Below are 20,087 nucleotides of genomic sequence, written 5' to 3'. Positions count from 1 at the left end.
AACTATATAAGCCAAATCGCACAAATTGAAATATTAAACAAATTTTCCCGGTAACGCTGACGTGGTTCGTTGGTGAGTTTCGTCCAATCAGCGATCGCGTGGGATAACTGTGACGTCACTGTATGGATGATACGATGACGTCATAATAATGGAGGACGTTACTATATTGGAGAACATCATAATGATGTCATATCATTGTGACGTCATTGAAGAGTTATTCAAACATTAATGGCGTGTGGGGTAATTGTCTCCAAGTTTTGTTTTAAATCATCTCTTTGACCCCATACCATTCACCCTTCACCCCTGATGGTTCACACTTGATCTTTGACCCCAAGTTAACACACAAAGTTGAATGACCGTCTATTATTTATTCCAAACGACGTACATTTCATTTATGACGTATATAAAACACCGAATTCCAGAATACAATTGTTTGTAAATAAGGGGAAATGTGGGGAGAAATATAATGAAATGGCGACATCATGTGGCAGTAAATCTTATTTGGCAGTTTGCGAAGTTATTGAAACATAACACGTTACAGGTTACAGTATGACGTAAGACGTTGCAATATGACCTAATACGTTAAATTATGACGCAAGACATTATATTGTGACGAATACGTTATATTCTGACGTAGTAAGTGCTTATAATATAGCTATAATACAAGTTCCATTGTTCTATTTCATTCTAGAAGCATTTCATTTACAGCTCGTAAGGTGTGACTGTGATGTCATAGTCGGGGAAGCGAACCTCATTCATATCGACGGTGAATTGTCCCTCACCGTGGCTGCTTTGACGATGGATGTCGTTCTGTGAGATCACGAACTCGGTGGACGAAAGTTGTTGAGCGACTTGTGAAAACCAAGCCTACAATGAAGGGTAGGGTTAGTTAAATTTATTCGCTCGCCCCGTATGCGTAACATGTGTGTGGGTAACTTTTATTTAAGGGCTGCAGGTTACACCCTAATTTGTCCTAGGTTAATGGGCCAACTCTGACCAATACTGGGGTCCCAGGTTCCCTGGCATGCCTCACTGTAGGACCTCATAATATAATCATACACTGTAGGGCCTCACTCATAAATACATAAAATCAAACTTACGTTCACTCGAATGACTGGTTGTGGGAAAGTGATCTTCACAGCGTTAACATCGGTAGGGAAGTAAAGTTTGGCTTGTGCACCGTTGGGCCATGTCCTGTCGAATATGACCAACCCTTCAGCTCGTGATTGTTCACAGATATATTTCATCTCCCGTGAGCAAAGCTTGGAGTAGAAAGCGTAGTGTTCCAAACTCCCACAATCGCCAACTCCTGTGATAGTAGAATAATGAGTTAAGGGAAATTTTATACATCTTTCAAGCTTAGAATTTATAACACTGGTGTTCTGTTTCATACACCTTGAGTCCGCCTTTGAGTTACCACGTGACTTTGAGGGTGGTTATTAGTTTGGAAGGCTGAGCAAGTTAAATAAATGCAACTTCTATATCTTCGCATGCCGGCAACTTTTATATACCTCGCGCGCGACGAGGCTTACGATAATAATTACTACACAGTATATTTTTAACAGGAAATAACGTACCTGGTTGGTTGGATGCCCATCCTTCTTCGTATTCCAAGGCTGTTCCATCTGAGTTTATCCACACCCCTTCTTCTGAGCGATCGGTGAGACCTGTATCCGAATATACGATTGTTTATTTTGTAAATAATGAATGGATTTAAATCATTATCTTCGCATGGTGAGAAAACGACAGTCGTTATAACACGGGCTTTCTGTTTCATACACCCCGTGTCCGCTTATGAGTTACCACGTATGTAACTTATTTATCCTCGCGTGGCGGGGCAACAACAGTCGTTATAACACGGCTGTTCTGTTTCATACACCTCGTTCCCGCTTATAAGTTACCACGTATGTAACTTTTGTGGGTGGTTTATCTTAGCTAAACAATACAGCTGCCACAATGGTGATTGCCGGGGCCTTTAGCTATTAAGCAAGTACCAACCAATGTTACTTTCATACGTCAACAATGTTTTACACAAAGACGAGACAGGAGTCGTAAAGAACAAGGCAAACGCTACTTACCGAACCAATTAGCTCCTTGATAGTTCCTTGACATGATCTGCTTAACTCCATAATCGGCGATCTTCATAAGGCGACCTCCAGCGGCTGCGCATGCTTCCTCTGCTGGTACGTAGGCCATCATGTCACTGCTTTGTTGGGTACAGCTGTGTCCTTTGGGCAAGAAACCGGCGGCACAATCGGCGACTGTTGAGTAAATGAATGATTAATTGTTACTTTAAGCGAATGTTGTATATTTTATTTTAACTTGTCTTAATATTTGACAAAAAAAGTTTTAACTTTATAAAACTTGGATTTTTATGGGAATTTTTGGTATTTTACTAAAAACTTTTAATAATACTTATAACAGACATATCTCCACGTCACAACATACGTCAGAATGATATCACATACCTGATGCTCGTGGTTCACATGTGATCTTGTCTTCTGCCATGTAGTGGTCAGGTGGGCACTCACAGAAGTAACTTCCTGGTGTGTTGACGCAACTATGCGAGCAAGCGGCCGTCAAGCATTCGTCGGCGTCTATGGGAATATGGGGTGAAAACAACGAATGTATGCAATTCGTTTATCATAGTGTGGCGGGGTAGTTTTTATTACACGGATGTTTTGTTTCATACACCTCGTATCCGCTTACAAGTTACCAGGTATGTAACTTTGTTGGTGATTGCGTTTCTGTATGACTGATAATTTGGCCAACTGATTATTGGCCAATGGGTTGGCAAATGGCAAAATGTTAAGTGTCTTTTCAAAGACACATATGCCCACAATGGTAGCAGTGTCGAGCCTCGTACCGGTATACTCTTGGCAATACATGCGAGCGCTAGCTACTCACAAGTATAATGATGTCATATAATGTAATGCTTGTATCTAACCTGTGCAAGTAAGCATGTCACTCATCAGAACAAATCCTACAGGGCAAGTGCAGTTGAATCCTACCAAAGTATCGGTACAACCATCACTGCATCCACCGTTGTTAACAGAGCATTCGTCGAAGCTGGCACGAGCACCAGTGGAGTCTGTACATAAGGAACATCGGTAAATTATGGCCGACATTAGAATGTATTGATAAATTTGAATTGGTAAATCTTAACAACGAGTGTTTACTATTCGAACTACTGTTGGTTGTTGATACCAGACATAGCATAAAAGGTACTAATCTTCTGGGGACAGGACGCAATCAATTTTAGGAACACTTGGTTTAAAAACAACTTTAACTCAAACAAAATCGTACAGCATGGCAGACAAAACATATGCAGTTAACTCTATGCTTTATTTATTTTGTTAAAGAACTAGTTTCAAACTTTAAATCTACTTTATTATTCTTACTTGTGATGCAAGTAGAAAGATCATCTGAAAGAATGAATCCATCTTGGCAGGCACAGTGGAATGAACCGGCTGTGTTGACACAAGTGTCGCTGCATCCTCCGTTGTTGGTGTTGCATTCATTCACATCATAACAAACTGCCTCTCGTACTCGGTTCAACACCAACCCGCTAAGTTGGTCGAATGTTTCAACGCTGAAGGTTCGGGATGGATCGCCTCCAATCTCGTTGATTTGGGTCTCAAGGACTCGGGCTCCGATTCCGATTCCGAATGTGATGACTCCAGCAGCACGAAGGGCTCGGCTTGGTGTAAGTACATCGTCCTGAATATTATATAGATTACATACTTATAATACCCATAACTTACGGTAGCAACGGAATTGAAGAACATTCAGGTCCAAAACGACAGTCGTTAAGACACGCTTAGTACGAACTTATGCCTTAATTAATTCAAAGTCAATATTCCAATAGCAGACAAGTGTGTGTAGACACTACCCATAAAATGGCGAAGTCCGCTTGATTAGGGTTTGATCTAGAATGATGTTTTAATCATCAAACGATCCGGGAATGACCGGACACAATTAAACAAACGTTGTTACCTGGGATCTTCCGTCAGTGATGGTGATGACGATCTTTTGTACGTCATCTCTGGCTCCATTCTCTGTCTTCAATGTATTGTCAATGACGTGTTGAAGGGCTTGTCCTGTGAGGGTACCACCTCCTCTGTATGGCATGGCGTCAACTCCATCTTGGACTTCTTCCTTGGTGTTGGTATCGGCGAACCCGAATCGTTGATCAACACGTCGGTTGTATCTATAACATGGTTGGTTAGAATAGAACTGTGTGATACGATAGCGGCTTAAGTTGTACAAGATGTCAGCCACACAGGAAATCAATCACTCTTAAAGTTACATACGTGGCAACTCGTAAGCGGGCATAAGATGTATGAAACAGAACACCCGTGTTACCGATTGTTGTTGCCCAGCCATACGAGAATAAAAAAGTTTTTTTTTAACTTCTTTATCAAAAGCTTGAACATTATGCTCACTGTCGAATTGTTTAAGCTTACCTGACAAGAGCTGCTCGAACACGGTCGTCACCAAGTTTGAAAGATTGGAACAAACTGGATGTGAAAGATTTCATCTTCTGGAAGTTGTTGTATTTCACGGAACTGGAGGAGTCGACGACGATCGCGACATCGGCCTTAAAACAATCAGAATACAATGGTATAAGTGACGTTATAATGAATATGACAATCGTGGTGGAGCACCATAATTTCGAGACGTAATCAACTACGTCACATGATGACATCACAACTTACCTTTCTGATATGGCATGCTTGTGGTGCTTGGCATGGTTTCTCGTTGAAGTTACAAAGATGTCCTGCACAACAACATCTGCACACGTCGTTACCGAGGTTGCCGTTGCATTGTGAAGGCTCGAATGCGCTTCTTGGGTTCTGTAGGTGGAGGGTTGTTATATAGGGGTGTTTTGATTGCCATTTTATGTTAGCGCAGAGTTTTCTCTTGGGTTTAATTTTTATACGTCGATGACAGAGTATGGGGTGTTTAAATACAACCTTATGCCCGCTTCAAGTATATTTTATTCAAGGGTTGTGTGGGATCAGTGGGATTACGTCAATACTACGTCACTATTGATACGTCACTGCTTTGTCATATTTCTTCATTGATTAATTACCTGGATATAGTTGTTGTTGCAAGCTTGTGTTTGTTTACAACCCTTGAAGATTTGCTTCACACCAGCGTTGATTCGGACTTCGTTCTCGCAAGATTGGGCGTCATCAGTGCAGATCTGGATTGGCATGGCGTTGCATTCGTCGTTGGTGCTGGCACCGTTGCAGTGGTAACATGCACGACCTACAATGTTGGGAAAGATAAAACAAAATTTGAAGTGATGTAGAATAATGTTTATCACATCGAATACGATACAAGATCGTGTAAGTTAAAATAAAAGTATTAAATTAACGACGAAACTACAGTCATAAAACCGCGCTGTAGATATACATAATATGTGTAACTTTTAATTGTAGGCCGCTAAAGCTAACAGGCAATGTGTGTACAATTGCAAAAAAAGCATTCCGATCGTTTTACTTTAACACAAATGATAGTATGAGCGAACCTAACACACTGAGGTCGTGTATTCATCCCAACGTTACTTACCGCAGGTCCTGCCATTGCCGTGAAGACCTTGACCAACTGGGCATGAGCAGACATAGCTTCCATCGGTGTTGGTGCAGTTGTATTGGCAACCACCGTTGTTGTTCTCACATTCGTTGATGTCCAAACAACTTCCATCTTCAAGGAGGTCGTATCCTGGAAGTTAGAAAGGTTGGTAAAGCTAATGCTGTTTTGTGGGGTTGGGTATCAAAGTGAATGCAGGAATGGGACGGCATTATGATTTACATATTATTGATTCGTAAAGTATTTATTCCTTATGGTTTCGAAATTACCCTGTATGGTGTGATACATGATCGCAATATACGCGACTGCATATTAAAGACGTGTTGTTCTTCGAATATGGAAACCGTTACTCAATAAGGCTCATGTACAATAGGGCACGCATTGGTTTCCGAGATTTAAGCCGGAGTTTTTACTTGTACATACACACATTATAGATGTCTTACGGTTAGGCATGCCGTGGGACTTGAACCCATTATCCCCACATTCCCAGTTTAATGATACAACTTACCTTGTGGGCATGAACATTGAAATCCAACTTCCAATGGAGTACAGACACCACCACATCCACCGTTGTTGGTGTAGCATGGGTTGACTCTGTAAATGTATTGAGTTAATAACTTTCTTTAAGTCAGTTTTGATTTAATGTTTAAACCGGTAGCTTAGTTGCATTGAAAATACTTAAAGACTCACAGTAGCCTATGCTGTTTTAACTTTAAATTTTGTGTCAGCTTTGTTAAACTTATTGAATATATAGTTAGAATTAAAATCCTAAGTAACGGTTTTATCATTTCATATGTTCTGTACATAAGTCCTGTTCTCACCGGCAAGTGAAGCCATCGCCGTTCAAGATCATGTTCTCTGGGCAAGAACATTCGTATCCGGGCACCAAGTTTGTGCAGTTGTGTGAGCATTCCCCGTTGTTGATCAAACATTCATTGATGTCTGGGGAAAGATGATTATTTATAGATGAATAATTTGTAAGTAGGGGTGTTTGTGGCTGGACTTCAGTATAGTATAACACTGTTGGCTTAAATATTTGTGGTAATATAGTTGGTATGTGTATAACCCGTTCCCTATGTATGGGTATTGTCTTGTGGCACGTCTGAGTGCTTATTGGGGTTGGCTCATACGCTGATGCGAGTAACCAGGAATAACCATCTAATCAGGACTTACCATCACAAGTGTGAAGATCAGCGTTAAGTTCCAAACCTTGTCCGCATTCGCATCTGTAACCATCAAGTGTGTTGACGCATGTTTGTTGGCATCCACCGTTGGCATCTTGGCATTCATCGACGTCTGAAAGATTAGATATAGATTGTTAGGTTTGGTTGGTTGTAAATAACTGGCGAAATTGTATTAGTGCAGAGCCGGCAACTTAAATTGAGGAAAAATAGTTGACAAAACTATACAAGCCACACACATTGGCAAGTTTGTACTCATTTTAACGACATTTCAACGGTATAGGACTTACTGCATGTAAGTTGATCTTCAATGAGTGTCATTCCTGATGGGCAGAAACACATGTAGCTTCCGATGGTGTTGGTGCAGTTATGCGAGCAACCGCCCATATCAGGGTCGGAGCATTCATCACTAATGGAAGGAATGATTATACTTAACCAGGAGTGTAGAGGATCAACTGTTTATAAGGTATCCCAGCTTATTTTGAAAGGGTTGGGTCTTACACGTGGCACTCAACAAAATAATATTTAAAAGGTAAATACTGTGTTACTATCTAAGTATTTAATACAAAGAACATTAATTGAAAAAGGGCTGGAAAATAACTTTAAATCCGGTAGTTTGACGTGAAAAAAAAATAATATGGCATAGTTTACTCACCGTTCGCAAATGGATCCATCAATAAGAACGAAATCATCTGGCTCATCTGGGCAAACGCATTCGAAGGTTCCTGGAAGGTTGACGCAAACAGCAGGGTTTGCGCATCCACCGCCGTTCTCGCTGTTGGCGCATTCGTCAACGTCTGCGGAAAGTTTTGTTTAATACGGGTGGGAGCGTGGGATGCGTGTGCGTGTTTTGCCGAGTTTGCTGATGGGTATATAATGTATGAGGCGTTCGGTGTGTATTCAGTTCGGTATTAAAGTATAATAAGTTTGTTCAGTGTGTTAGCGTTATACAGGATTTTAGAAAATATTGTTGTTTTGTAGTTATTGTTAAAGACAAGGTTATAGATTTCATTAATTTATTTAAAACTGGATTAAAATACTCTACGGTATTATAACAATTCTTTATGCCTGTTAAACTCGGTAAATTGGTGTTTCGGATTGTGTAATATTGGAGTTAAAACCGCTATGCTAACAAACCCACCGACGCATTCATCAAGTTCGTTGTAATCTCCATCCCAAGCCGCTGTGTTGTTGGCATAGTTGTAGTTGCAGTTCAGTTGGACGGGTGCGGAGTTGTTTGAAGCAAAAGTGTAACCTTACAAATAAAATTTATTTTTATGCAACTCAAAAGAGACGTCGAATTTCAAAACAAAATGATTTATCTTTTTGAAGTCGATAGGAAAGACTAAATTAAATAACCAACGAATGGAAGGACTTCAGCGACAAAACAACAATCGTTAAAATCCATTGTTAAAGGAATGAAGTAATGTTGTACCTGGTGCACATTCAACTTTAGCCATTCCCCCTGGTCCAATGCTTCCATCTTGACGTTCACCGGTGAAAACAACATCGGTCTTGACGAAGGATTCGCATCCAGCGACTAAAATAAAATTGTTTTTATATAACCGCTAGACGGCAGTAAAGCACTATACTTACTGTCCATCTCGTATGGGCAAAGATCAGCATTGCAAGCGGACTCAACGCAACAACATTCGCATTTCGAGTTCTGCAAGTTTCCGTTGCACTGTGAAGGTCCCTCGCCCATGTTTCGGTTGTTCTGTAATAAAGGTAATTGTAACAAAGAACACTCAAGAGACGTCATCCAATTATGTCGTCATAGTACTTACTTGAACCATGTTGTTGATACAGGCTTGTGTTTGTTGGCATCCCTTGGTGATTGAAGTCACGTTGTCTCTGGTTCGCATGGTAGTGAAGCAAGCGTCTTGTGAGACAGCGCAAGCCTGTAGTGGAAAGTGTCAGTGTTGAGTGTTTGGACACAAGCTGTTTATATAACTATGTATGTAGTAATGATGGAGTGATGGGCCAACTGTGGGCTACTACTCGGATCTTATTGCATATCACTCTGTAGGACCTCGCCCACGAAGAAAGTAACGTAGATAGCAATAATATACATTATGACGATAATAATGACTATTATGACGTGACTTACCACAAGTTCGCCGCACTCCTCATTAGAAAGAACATTCTGGCAGGCATAACATTGAATTCCACAGGTTTTACCATCATCTCGAAGTCCGAACCCGGGTGGGCAGGCACAGTTGTACGATCCTGGTGTGTTCTCGCATATTTCCTCACAACCACCGTTGTTGTTGTCACACTCGTTGATTTCTACGTCATAATACTAATTGTTAAACAACCGTTTTGCAGTGTGACGTCATAAAGAACATTGTGAGACTTGATACCTGTGCAATTGTGACCATCAGCTTCTAGAATGTATCCATCGTCGCATGAACAAGTGTATGAACCACCGACAATGTTGTGGCAGTTTTGGTCGCATACGAATGGGGCAACCAAAGCTGCGCAACTGTCGACCTCTGGGGAACAAATATTCGTTTATATTTCAAGATTCCTACAGTATTACTCAACTATCGAACAGTCACAGCCCATCGTCGTATTCTAAACTTGATTGTGGTGAATACTTACCGCAAGTCTGCATGTCTGGTCCGAGCAGCATACCCGCCGGGCAAGCACATTCATATCCTGGTGAAAGATCAACACACTGGTGGCTGCAACCTCCGTTCTCATCGACACATTCATTGAAGTCATCACAAGTGAAACCTTCCACCTGCAAGATTACATTGAAGATATATTAACCCGATAATGGTCGCACGACTTATATAACACGTAGTGAATTATGTAGAAATGTTGGCTATGACATCACAGACGAATTAGGTACGTCATAATGCTCTGATTGTCTAGTATACTAGAAACTATTAATTGTGACGTAAGAAGCAGTATTGTTACCTCATATTCGTTTCCACAAAGACAGTTGAATCCTCCAAGTTTGTTGATGCAACCTTGTTCACAACCGCCGTTGTCAACCAAACATTCATCGACATCTGCAAGTTATTTCATGTTAAATACAAGATATATATTTAAGCAGATCCTCTTGTTGTTGTAGTTGAGTTTATTCCCTGGTGAAGACGATTTGTATAGAGCGTTGAGATATCGGTACCGTGATAAATTAGTCCAACGGGAATTTCCAAACACAATGGGTTATTGTTCTACGATAAACACTTGGCGGCAATACACGCGGTGTATTCGTTATCAACAATTTTAAGCTGATTAAGTTAAACAGCAAGAGGTCTTGATTTGAATATAACTTACCGCATGTAACGCCATCGGCAACGATGGTTTGTCCTTCGGGACAAGAACAATAGAAAGATCCGATAGTGTTGGTACAATTGTGACTGCAACCACCGTTGTCAACGCTGCATTCATCGACGTCGCATGTTTTTCCGTCCGACTGTGAGGTAATAAAAACACGTTGTTAATGATTTGTTACGTCACATTACGTCGCGATTAAAGGGTTTCTTATTGTTACGTCATAAGTGAACTATGAGGTATTCTTCCGGAAACGAGACAACGGGCATATATTATGACGTAATGATTCTTACAGCGAGGAAGTGTTGAGGTTCTGGTTGAAGACAAGTTGATCCAGAGAACTGAGCGAGGTCGGCGCTGTCCAAGGAGTCGAAACTCGGCAGGATGGTGTATTTGGTTGGGTCGTCGTTGGCGATTGTCAAGAGCTCTCTCTCGTTGACGCGGTTGGCTGCACAAAGTGACGTCATTTAATACAATGTAAAAGCTAACGTGACAAATACAACAGATATGCACAACAACTTGAACGGATGCATGTAACTTGTGTTTCCCCGTGGAGGGCAATGACAGTCGTTATAAAGGATTTTCTGTTTCATACACCTCTTTCGTTCAATGAGGTATTACTGGGTAATCTACTCACTGATTCCAATTGAGAAGAACATATCTGCTGTTTGGTGCATGGTTGCTGCTGCTGATGGGAGTTGTCTCCAGTCTTGGGATCTTCCGTCAGTCATAAGGATAACAGAGAGAGGAACGTTGGGTCGTCGTCCTCGAGATTCATGGAGACAGTTGGAAGCAGCGAAGTTGATGGCTTGGGCAGTCTTGGTGCCTCGTCCGCTGTATTGGATCGCCTGTGATGGAATAATATCAACATAAGTTCGAATGCGGTGTATTTTAATCGCAATCATTTTTAATTTAGCGAATACAGATTTCAATCTATTTGCCAAGGCATGTTATTGCATTATGTGACGGTGAGATACCACAGCGAGGCATTGGTCAGATGAATTAGGCAAAACCCACCTTTTACCCCGTGACAATTTAAATCAATATTATAATTCATGGAATTGCTTATAAACCACATAAGGAACACAAAATTACAAACACATTATGGGTGTGGCTCAAGCTAATTAAGTTTACTGTTGATAGTTATTGCTGTAAATAACACAAAGTTGTTGATTCAACTTACGGCAAGTTTTTCTGAAAAGTCGGTGTTGTTTGCGGCCTCGTTAAAGTCGATCCTTTTGAAGGTTTTTCTGTTGTATGTCATAACTCCAACCTGGAACGTACAAGTTTATTTATTTCTAATGATAACAAAGATCATATTAGTTAAAACCGCGAAGAGAAGGGAATTAGCAACAAAACGACGGTCGTTAAAACACGCTACGGTAAAACTACTTAAAGAGAATCAATTAAATGTGTGACTCAACCAAAGTTTGACAATGTGGACAACAACAACAAGAAATATCAAGAATTTCTTTTCGGGTCGTTTGGCGCATGGCGCGACTTTGATTGTTGTAAGATAAAGTCTATTATTGTCAAACATTGACGTCATAATACAGTCGCGACCTTTTATTGTAAATGTTACTTACTCGGACTCGGTCTTGTCCAATGTTGAGTGGATCAACCATTCGGTCGACGAAGTTCTTCATCTTTTCGAAGTTGGCGGCTCTCACGGAGGAGGAGGAATCAAGGATGAAGAAAAGATCGAGAAGTTGGTTCTCGCATGGGTTGCTGTCTGGGCAGGAGCAAGAATATGATCCGTTGGTGTTGGTGCAGAAGTGGGAACATCCACCGTTGTTATTGGCGCATTCATCGATATCTGTAGATAACAGTAATGTTATTTATCTCTTCGAATAGAATGGCGAAGATCAAATTAAATAAAGCAACGAAGAGAAATAAAACGAGAGTTGTTAGAAACTCGTCACAGGTAAAGCTATTAAATAAATGTATGTAACTTGTTAATCTACACGTGGCGGGGCAACGGCAGTCGTTAAACGTTGCTGCTAAACCAATAATACAGTGTATGTTAACGGATGGTTACGGGTTCAAACCCCGGGTCAGTTACCTCCACATGCTCCAACTTCTCCGTCCCAGTAACCTTCAAGACTTCTTGGGGTAAGTCGGCACACGAGCTCACTGGCGCCACTCACTGGTTGGTATCCTGGTGGGCACGTAAGCAGACAAGTATCTCCAAGCTGAGGAACATGACGTGTTACTTATGGGTTTCAACTTTTAACCCAAACAAGTTACTTACGTCATTTCCTGAGCATGTCATGGTCATGTCTTCGGGTGTTTCGATGAGGTTGGGGTCTTCACAGCTGATATCTACGTCATCAGCGAGTGTGCAGTTGCCAGGGGCGTTACAAAGGTTGTTATGGCAGCAACATCGGCACACGGAGATTCCGTTGGGATCGGTGTTGCACTGTGTATGTAAAATGATGACGTCACTTAAATGATGACGCCACTGGTATGTTGACGTAACTAGTGATGACGTACCTGGTATGGAGACCACGCAGTTTTGGGGTTTTGGATATAGTTGTTGACGCACGCCTCGGTTTGCTTGCATGACTTGGTGATGTACATAACTTGGTTCTCGAACCTTGTCTCGGTTTGGCATGAAGACTGTTAGGATATATTAAAGTCGTGATCATTTAAAACGACAATTGTAATGTCTAGATAATTGTAATATTCTATTTTATTTTATTCTATAGGGGTGAGGTTCGTGAGGACTTAGGATTAAGGTCAGACTTGGACCATTACCCCAGAAGTAATAACTTTAAGCTTTACCCCAAAAGTAATAACCATAAACTATAAGCTGTGTATAGTCGTGTGTTTAAACAAATCTTCAATTTAATCCGGTAAACAAAATCGCTGTTAACGCTCTAGGCCATTTCGTTGTTGATAAAATCAAGCGCTTACCTCTCCTGGTGAGCACACGGTCTGTTCCATGCATTCCTCGTTTGAGGTCGCTCGTTGGCAAGTATAACACATGGTGCCACATGTTCGGCCATCGTTCCTCAAACCTTGTCCTTCTGGGCAGGCGCACACGTATCCACCATCGGTGTTATTACATAATACCTCACATCCGCCATTGTTGTTCAAGCATTCATCGATGTCTGTGACGTCACAGTAGATTAGATTTCAGACACAAAGAATATCATGCGATTCACGCGGTAATCAAACAAGTAATAATTCGAGGCATCAGATAAAACATTATGAACCTTACGCTTACTGTTAAATAAACCATATACTGTTACTACCAGATATAGTATCGAGTCTTTATTTTAATAGTATATGTTGGTTCGCAAGACAATAAATCACAAAAGGTTTCAATTAGACCTAATAATATACCCCCTATGTACGCCTCGAACCCAGAGGCCTACAGTTATTAATTGCGACATTACCTGAGCAAGTTTTTCCATCTTCGTTGAGTTGGTAACCAGCATTGCAACTACAGAAGAAAGTTCCTTCGACGACGTTGTGGCAATTGTGGTCGCATTCGGTGTTTTCGTAGCAGCTGTCGTCAACTGTGGCACAATATTGCGTTATAACGTGTACCACCTCATTTGTATTTATGCGTTTGTATTTAGAATTGCCAAGGTAAACTTTTAAAACGAAGAGAAGGATTAGCAGCAAAACAACAGTCGTTATACACACGCTGGGGGTAACATACGAGTACAAGTGCCGAATAAAAGCTAATGTATATGCGTGATTGTTTGCACTTACCACAAGTGCGGCCGTCTCCGGCTGGGATTCGACCAACTGGGCAAGAACAAACGAATGAACCATCCGTGTTGGTACATGTGTCGCTACAACCACCGTTGTCAGACAAACATTCGTTGTTATCTAGAATTAAACAATAATGAAGTCGTAAAGAAAACTATTGTTACAATGGAAATGACAATAGGTTTAGTGGTGAGGGGTGAAATGGATACCATAAGCTGCATAACACTATTGTTCCCATACTGGGCTACCTTTGGTATAAAGTGAAGTGAACCAACTATCAAAGGTTCCTTGGCTCGCTCACATAGAATATACTAACATCAAGAAGCCACAAACGTCATTGAAGAGAAAAACACACTTACCAACGCATGAAGCGGCATCTACACCAAGGGTGAAGCCTTCTTGGCATTCGCAGTAGAATGAATTGTGTGTGTTTACACAGACCTGGTCGCATTGACCGTTATCGACGAGGCATTCATTCACATCGGTGATGCAAACCTGGGGAATTCTTACTGTTATAAAACAATCTATGCTTGCTACGTCATTAGAAGTTACGTGTTACAATATTTGTCAACCTGCGCACCAACTAACTTACGAATTAGAAGCAACTTAATATTTTGCTACAAATGGAAAATATAAGTATGAGAAATCTGATCTGATGATGTATTTAGGTCTACCGTGACAAAATTTAAGAAACCGTAAAATGGCTGAACTCCAAATAATAATAACAGTCTTAATACTCGCCGTAGAAATGGACCAACCGTGTTCTACATCCCAGGCCCGATGCTGTGCCCATAGAAACACAATGGGCAATCCTTACCATGTTAATAAGGTTGCTGGCTCTGGTGATAAGTTGTTCGAAAGGAACCATCACGACGTTCTCGGATGATGGGGCGGTGGCGATTGTAACAAGTTCATCGGCGTATGCTCCATCTCCGACTCCAATGGCGATCACTCGCGTTGCCTTTGCTGTAACAAACACAGTTTGTGTCGTCATCATACAGCAAAGTTTATGATGTCAGCATACAAAAATGTTTATGACGTCATTATACAATGATCTTTGTGAAGTCATACAACAAACATTCTTAAGCCTTGTCATGCCCACCTTTCAATGCTCGGGAGAATCTTCCCAAGTCTTGGAAGTCCTTGGTTCTTCCATCGGTGAGGACGATCACCACTGTTGGGTAAGCGTCGACGCCTTCTCTCCATCCGTTGTATTTCTATTGAAGGGAGGAGGGTTAGAGGTTTATAGAACAAAGCTATAGCCTAAGTTTCAGGCCTCTTGCATCGTTAAAGGGCCCCTCCCATATGGAATAGGACATGCCTATACGATGTTGGGGTAATGGGCCAACTCTCCTAAATCCTAGGACTTATGGTGTCTCGCCGTAGAATAAGTAAAACAATTCACTAACCTGGAGATGATGGCTTGTTACAACATGAAGAGCTTGTGCCGTCTTTGTTCCACGTCCATAGTATGGCATGTTGGACACAGCGTCAAGCATTGCACTTTTATCAAAGTGAGTGTTGAAGAAGAATCTTGAATCAACCCAGTTGTTGTAACGAGCAAGGGTTACTCGGGTCTCAGTTTCACTGATGTTCAACCCATTGATGATCTGTAAGATGATCAACGTTATAACATGCGTGAGAATGTCATACATTGGTGGTCTATTAGATTCACGATCGGGATATTTGCTGTGCCAGGTTGTATTGTGATTGATTAAATAAATGAAGATATGTACCTAATTTATCCTCGCATGGCGGGGCAACAACAGTCGTTAAACACGGGTGTTCTGTTTCATGCACCTCGTGCTAGCTTACAAGTTACGGCGTATGTAACTTTGTGAGTGATTGATTTCCTGTATGGTTGGTAATTACCAGAAGGTGTACCACATAGCTCTTACCACATAGCTCTTGCATGCGTTATAGAATGACTGTTTGCCTTTAGTTCGTTGCATTCGTTGTTACTACAGACATATATATGGATGATGTCATACCTCGTAAACGAAATCCTTGATAAGTTGGAAATTATCAGCGCCAACCGAGCTTGATGAATCGACGATGAAAGCCAAATCAATTGGGTTGTCGCATTCTGTGGTCGCTGATGCTATTTATAAAATAAAAGTTTTATTTATGAAGACGCGATATTCCCCACACGTGATACATGCTCGAAGCCGCCAGGAACCCAAATTAAAATCTCCTTGTGACATCACTGATGCGCATGCGCAGTGCGTCAACCTGTTGAACGAGTTCTACAGCCTCGGGTGGGAATTTCAAAGAAATAGTTCTTCGTTTGCAATCGAAGAAGATTAATGACTCGTTCGGCGCTTATTGGTTGTTACGTGGTGAATGGATGTTAACTTGTTTTGAATGAATTCGCCGAGTTGTTTGTTAATGCACAAGCACATGTTAAGTTACCATTGAGACATTCGTTTTCGAAGATGTCATTATTGAAATTTATTCGTTCTTTTAATGTAATTTTAAGCTGTGTCATTTGTTACTTTTCAAGCGCGTTTATTACATTTTGGATTATAGTTAATGCCGGACTTGCTTTTGTTAGTTTGTGGCATTTTACTTACGCGTATCTGTAGGTGGTACAGTCGGGGGTTCGGTTGGGGGTACAGTCGGGGGTTCGGTTGGGGGAACAGTCGGGGGTTCGGTTGGGGGAACAGTCGGGGGTTCGGTTGGGGCTGCCGTTGTCTCTATATTAATTTTTATTTAAAGAGAAATATTATATTGTTTTAATGTAAAAAGTCGTTACTCACGTGGTGGCGGTGGCTGGGTTGCTGAAAAGTAATTAGTGTTAATATTTGTCAGTTGTTGAAAAAATTAAAATGTGATAAAAATTTATAAAAGATTTTTTAAAAAATTATTTCAAAATTGGTAAAAAACTATAGTTGTTAAATATTTCCTTTAAATTTAGAAGAAATTTCAACTTACTTGGTGCCGGTGGTGGTGGCGGTGAAACTGTGGATAAAAAGAACAATATTAGATTTGGTATGATATACTTTAAAGTATTAGCTGGAGGTATGTTGGTTAAAATGATGATTGTGATGATGCATGCTATGACAATGATATTAGAATCACGTATCGCAATTCTATGAATGAATCGCGGCGTCGCGATTGATGACGATGATGATGACGCAATTGTCGCTACGTCATAGCGTGCTGATGATGGCCCAACCTGACGGATCGGCTTGAGCGCCTTGAGCTTCGCAAACCACGGCGGAAATTGCGCTGAATATGTCGGGGAGCTGCGAGAAGTCGTCGATGATGTGTGCGTATGAGTTGTCGGGGTGAGGAGAAGCTATGGTGTTGATTTCAGCTGGGACTGCTCCTTTGATACCAAGCGCTATTACGGTTGCCACTTGATGCAAGGCTTCTGCGGGTCCAGCTACATCGTCGTTTGCTCTACCGTCGGTAATAACAAGCGCGATGGCTGGAACTCCCACTCGCCTTCCAGCGGCTGCGGTAAATTTCTCCCTTGCGAGAAAACTTAGACCCGCCCCGGTGAATGTTCCTCCGCCGTTGTAAGGGATATTCGAGATTGCTCGTTCTAGTTGTGCGGTGGTTGAGAAATCGTTAAGGTCCCAACGATCGTTGATCCTTCGGTTGTATCTTGTCAGACCCATCAGCATACCATCGTTCCCAACGTAATAGTTTTGGGTCAAGTTTGTCAAGAACTCCCTCAAAATTTGAAAGTTCGCCGCCCCGACGGACGAGCTTGAGTCGAGCAATACGACAAGGTCCATCACAGCACGAGGAGGGCAACCCTCGGGTGTTGGTTGGGGCGGTTGGGGTGGTGTCACTTTATTAGAGGTTGGGTGAATATATTGAACATTATGTTCTCTGAGGTCTTACAGAAAGCCATAGAACATTACCCAAAGCAACCCATTGCTCCGTGAGTTAATATTACTGCTTGCCCATCATTTAAACCCAGTATTCACCGATTTAAAACCATTTAAAATTATTTCTATTGTAATATTTGGGGCACACGGTTTCTGACGTGTAAACGAAATGTGACGGAATAGATGATGTAATCAATGACGTAACACCTTACCTTCTTGTGAGTTCACGAAGACTGCGATGGCTAAGACCGCGAAGATTAATTTGAGACTCATCATCCTGCGTAGAGGGGGGTAGGTTAGTCGTAAGGCATTAGTATCTCGGCCGCTACCTTGCGGTTAGATTATCTAGATAGGATAACCGCCAAGCGACGCACCACAACGCTCAAGGCGGATGCGAACAAATTATGGAATTCAATTTCGATAATACATGTTTTGTATTTCTAATTTTGTTGGCACGCGACCCGAGGCCGAAACATTTATATCAAGTTTCGGGTTTTGCGATGAACTTTGAAACTGGAGACGTTAATATTTTAAAAGCTTTCTGTTTGCTCAAAACAAACTTGAATTAAAACGACCGACAAGCGCTTTATTTCTATTTTGACCTATATACCACAACATACATGAACGTTCAATAATTTATAAACCAACAGAGTTAAATAACTTACTTGACGTCTTTCAGTCGATGTGAGCTAGTTTACGAACCGAAGATTTTTTAAAAAGATTGAGGACTCTACCCCTTCTTAATATCTTTGGTTCTAAATGATCTGAAACGACAAAAACTAGATGAAAACTGAACTCTTCGAATGGTACTGTACTCGGTGAGCTACAAACTGTAACTGTAACTCATCAAGGATGGCGAGCGTTAAAAAGGTTTTCACTTATCCCTCAGGGCAAGTCACTGGCGGCTTCTTGTACACCGCATACGTACCACGGGTACGTGTCGACTGTTTGTTTCTCTTATGCATGTGATCAGTGTTGCCCTGTGCGTGCGATAATTAAATATTCTCACTTATTTTAACACATCTGGCAACACTGGTCTGTGTTAATGAGCGTTCGCTCACGGCAAGTTCACAATGGAAGCATCGCAGTTTAGAATCGACTTGACAAACCACTTTAATCGGCAATATTAAGTTCAAAACAAAAACTAAAACGTGGTGGAGAAAATTATTTCCAACCACATTTAAACAAAGGACGGACCTACCGAGAATTAATCTCTTGTTATTCCTGTTTTACCAGGTTCAACTCCATGCGTTGTCTTCTAATTTTTCAAATGAAATGTCAAAACAAGCCACTACGACCAAAGTATGAAAGTTATCTTCATAAAAAGTTTGCCATGTTCATTCTATGGTGGGAACAACATTATCCGTGATTCAATCTTTCAAAGAATGCAACGTGCTTGTAAATATGTCGGCAATCATGTTCGTGGCGTCTGTGTCAGTTTATAATAACAGGGTGGATGGCAACAACTGCTTATTAGCCCAACGATGAAAGAGGCGTGGGGGTAATTAAACAGATTAACTGAAACGACGAGATTGCTCGACGACGTTGAAAGAAATCTTCCACATTCCCCGCTTGATGTCGTGTATTTAATGACGTAATAATGCCCTTTGATTTCTATGTTAAGTGGGCGGTTAAGCCTGACACTTCACAGGTGTTTGTGTTGTAGTGGCTTGAGTTATTTTGGGTGGGAACTTGAGTGACTTATCATGGTTGCCACTTACATGCCCATAGTCGAGTTGCTGAAGCTATTGCAGTGTGTGGATAAGCAGACATGACTTTTGGTTGGTTTGGTCATTTATATTCTCGTTGGTGGGAACTTGAGTGACGTATCCATGGTTGCCACTCCCATGCAGTGTGTGGATAAGCAGACGGTATAACTCAAAGGCGAACATTGTACTTTTAATATTTTCATTAAGTCATCAGAATCTCCTAAAATTTCTCTTTAAAACCAAAATAAGTCTGTGGGCATCGAAACTACCGGCTCCATATCCTCCGTTAACATTCGTGGTGAATATTTGACGAGCATCGCCCTTTCATTACCACTGAGCACTTTAATTGCGGAAACGTCGTTCGAATGTTCGCCGAGTCGAACCTCGCCTAACAAGTTCCACACCGCACCTATCACCACTGCCCTGGGGTCCGAACTTTAACTGCCTTGACTGACCTTACGTTCCCATGCGCTGACCATGCTCGTATTTATCAACACGACAACGTTACCAGGTGTGAAAAACATGGGTTTTCTGGCACGTTTCAACACGAACATAACAACCCATACATATATGTTTACCACAGCATATCACACGCGATTGTCTTTGTTTAAAACGATTTGAGTTTTTGAGTTTAATGAACTGGAAGTGCATAAAACACGGGTTTTCTTCAATAAAACACTATATATCTGCGACGCAATTTTCTTTTTTTTAAATAACCGTGGGCAAAGTATTTATGATTATTCATGACA

At 41.3% G+C, this 20,087-nt stretch overlaps 1 protein-coding gene across 4 annotated transcripts; it reads right to left on the bottom strand.

Moving 5' to 3' along the window:
- Window positions 1–348: 348 nt before the first annotated feature.
- LOC149743671 (uncharacterized) lies at window positions 349–18,440 on the bottom strand. 4 transcript variants are annotated; one of them, XM_089887463.1, is made up of 47 exons: window positions 18,295–18,437; window positions 17,842–17,906; window positions 16,966–17,589; window positions 16,722–16,748; window positions 16,547–16,567; window positions 16,361–16,483; window positions 15,779–15,888; window positions 15,197–15,397; window positions 14,890–15,004; window positions 14,605–14,753; window positions 14,147–14,282; window positions 13,788–13,907; window positions 13,466–13,588; window positions 12,981–13,177; window positions 12,558–12,683; window positions 12,316–12,483; window positions 12,127–12,256; window positions 11,651–11,880; window positions 11,248–11,337; window positions 10,702–10,912; window positions 10,358–10,512; window positions 10,068–10,206; window positions 9,705–9,799; window positions 9,384–9,525; window positions 9,143–9,274; window positions 8,890–9,068; window positions 8,567–8,680; window positions 8,376–8,496; window positions 8,215–8,319; window positions 7,921–8,034; window positions 7,435–7,576; window positions 7,070–7,188; window positions 6,772–6,894; window positions 6,420–6,540; window positions 6,107–6,192; window positions 5,578–5,730; window positions 5,096–5,274; window positions 4,719–4,856; window positions 4,467–4,600; window positions 3,997–4,210; window positions 3,402–3,720; window positions 2,948–3,091; window positions 2,469–2,597; window positions 2,079–2,261; window positions 1,578–1,667; window positions 1,101–1,309; window positions 349–867 (listed from the first exon to the last, which is right to left on the bottom strand). In XM_089887463.1, the coding sequence occupies exons 2-47, from the start codon at window positions 17,903–17,905 to the stop codon at window positions 703–705; spliced, it is 6,909 nt and encodes a 2,302-aa protein (XP_089743589.1). In that variant the 5' UTR covers window position 17,906; window positions 18,295–18,437; the 3' UTR covers window positions 349–702. The 4 variants fall into 4 exon arrangements, with proteins under 4 accessions (XP_089743589.1, XP_089743598.1, XP_089743597.1 ...); XM_089887472.1 differs by lacking the exon at window positions 16,966–17,589 and having other exon boundaries at window positions 18,295–18,440; XM_089887471.1 differs by lacking the exon at window positions 16,361–16,483 and having other exon boundaries at window positions 18,295–18,436.
- Window positions 18,441–20,087: the final 1,647 nt, after the last annotated feature.

This window comes from Ciona robusta, chromosome 1 (genome assembly GCF_009617815.1).
Source record: "Ciona robusta chromosome 1, ASM961781v2".
In the NCBI taxonomy this organism is placed as follows: domain Eukaryota; kingdom Metazoa; phylum Chordata; class Ascidiacea; order Phlebobranchia; family Cionidae; genus Ciona; species Ciona robusta.
This window is presented reverse-complemented; position numbering and strand designations above follow the sequence as displayed.

Excerpts from the sequence above, each read along its gene's own strand:
- LOC149743671 (XM_089887463.1), bottom strand. The coding sequence starts at position 17,905 with ATGATGAGTCTCAAATTAATCTTCGCGGTCTTAGCCATCGCAGTCTTC. Across the intron at positions 15,889-16,360 it reads TGTACCACCTACAGATACGC|CATCAGCGACCACAGAATGC; the intron begins GTAAGTAAAATG and ends TTTTATAAATAG. Across the intron at positions 14,754-14,889 it reads ATTCTCCCGAGCATTGAAAG|CAAAGGCAACGCGAGTGATC; the intron begins GTGGGCATGACA and ends TGTTTGTTACAG.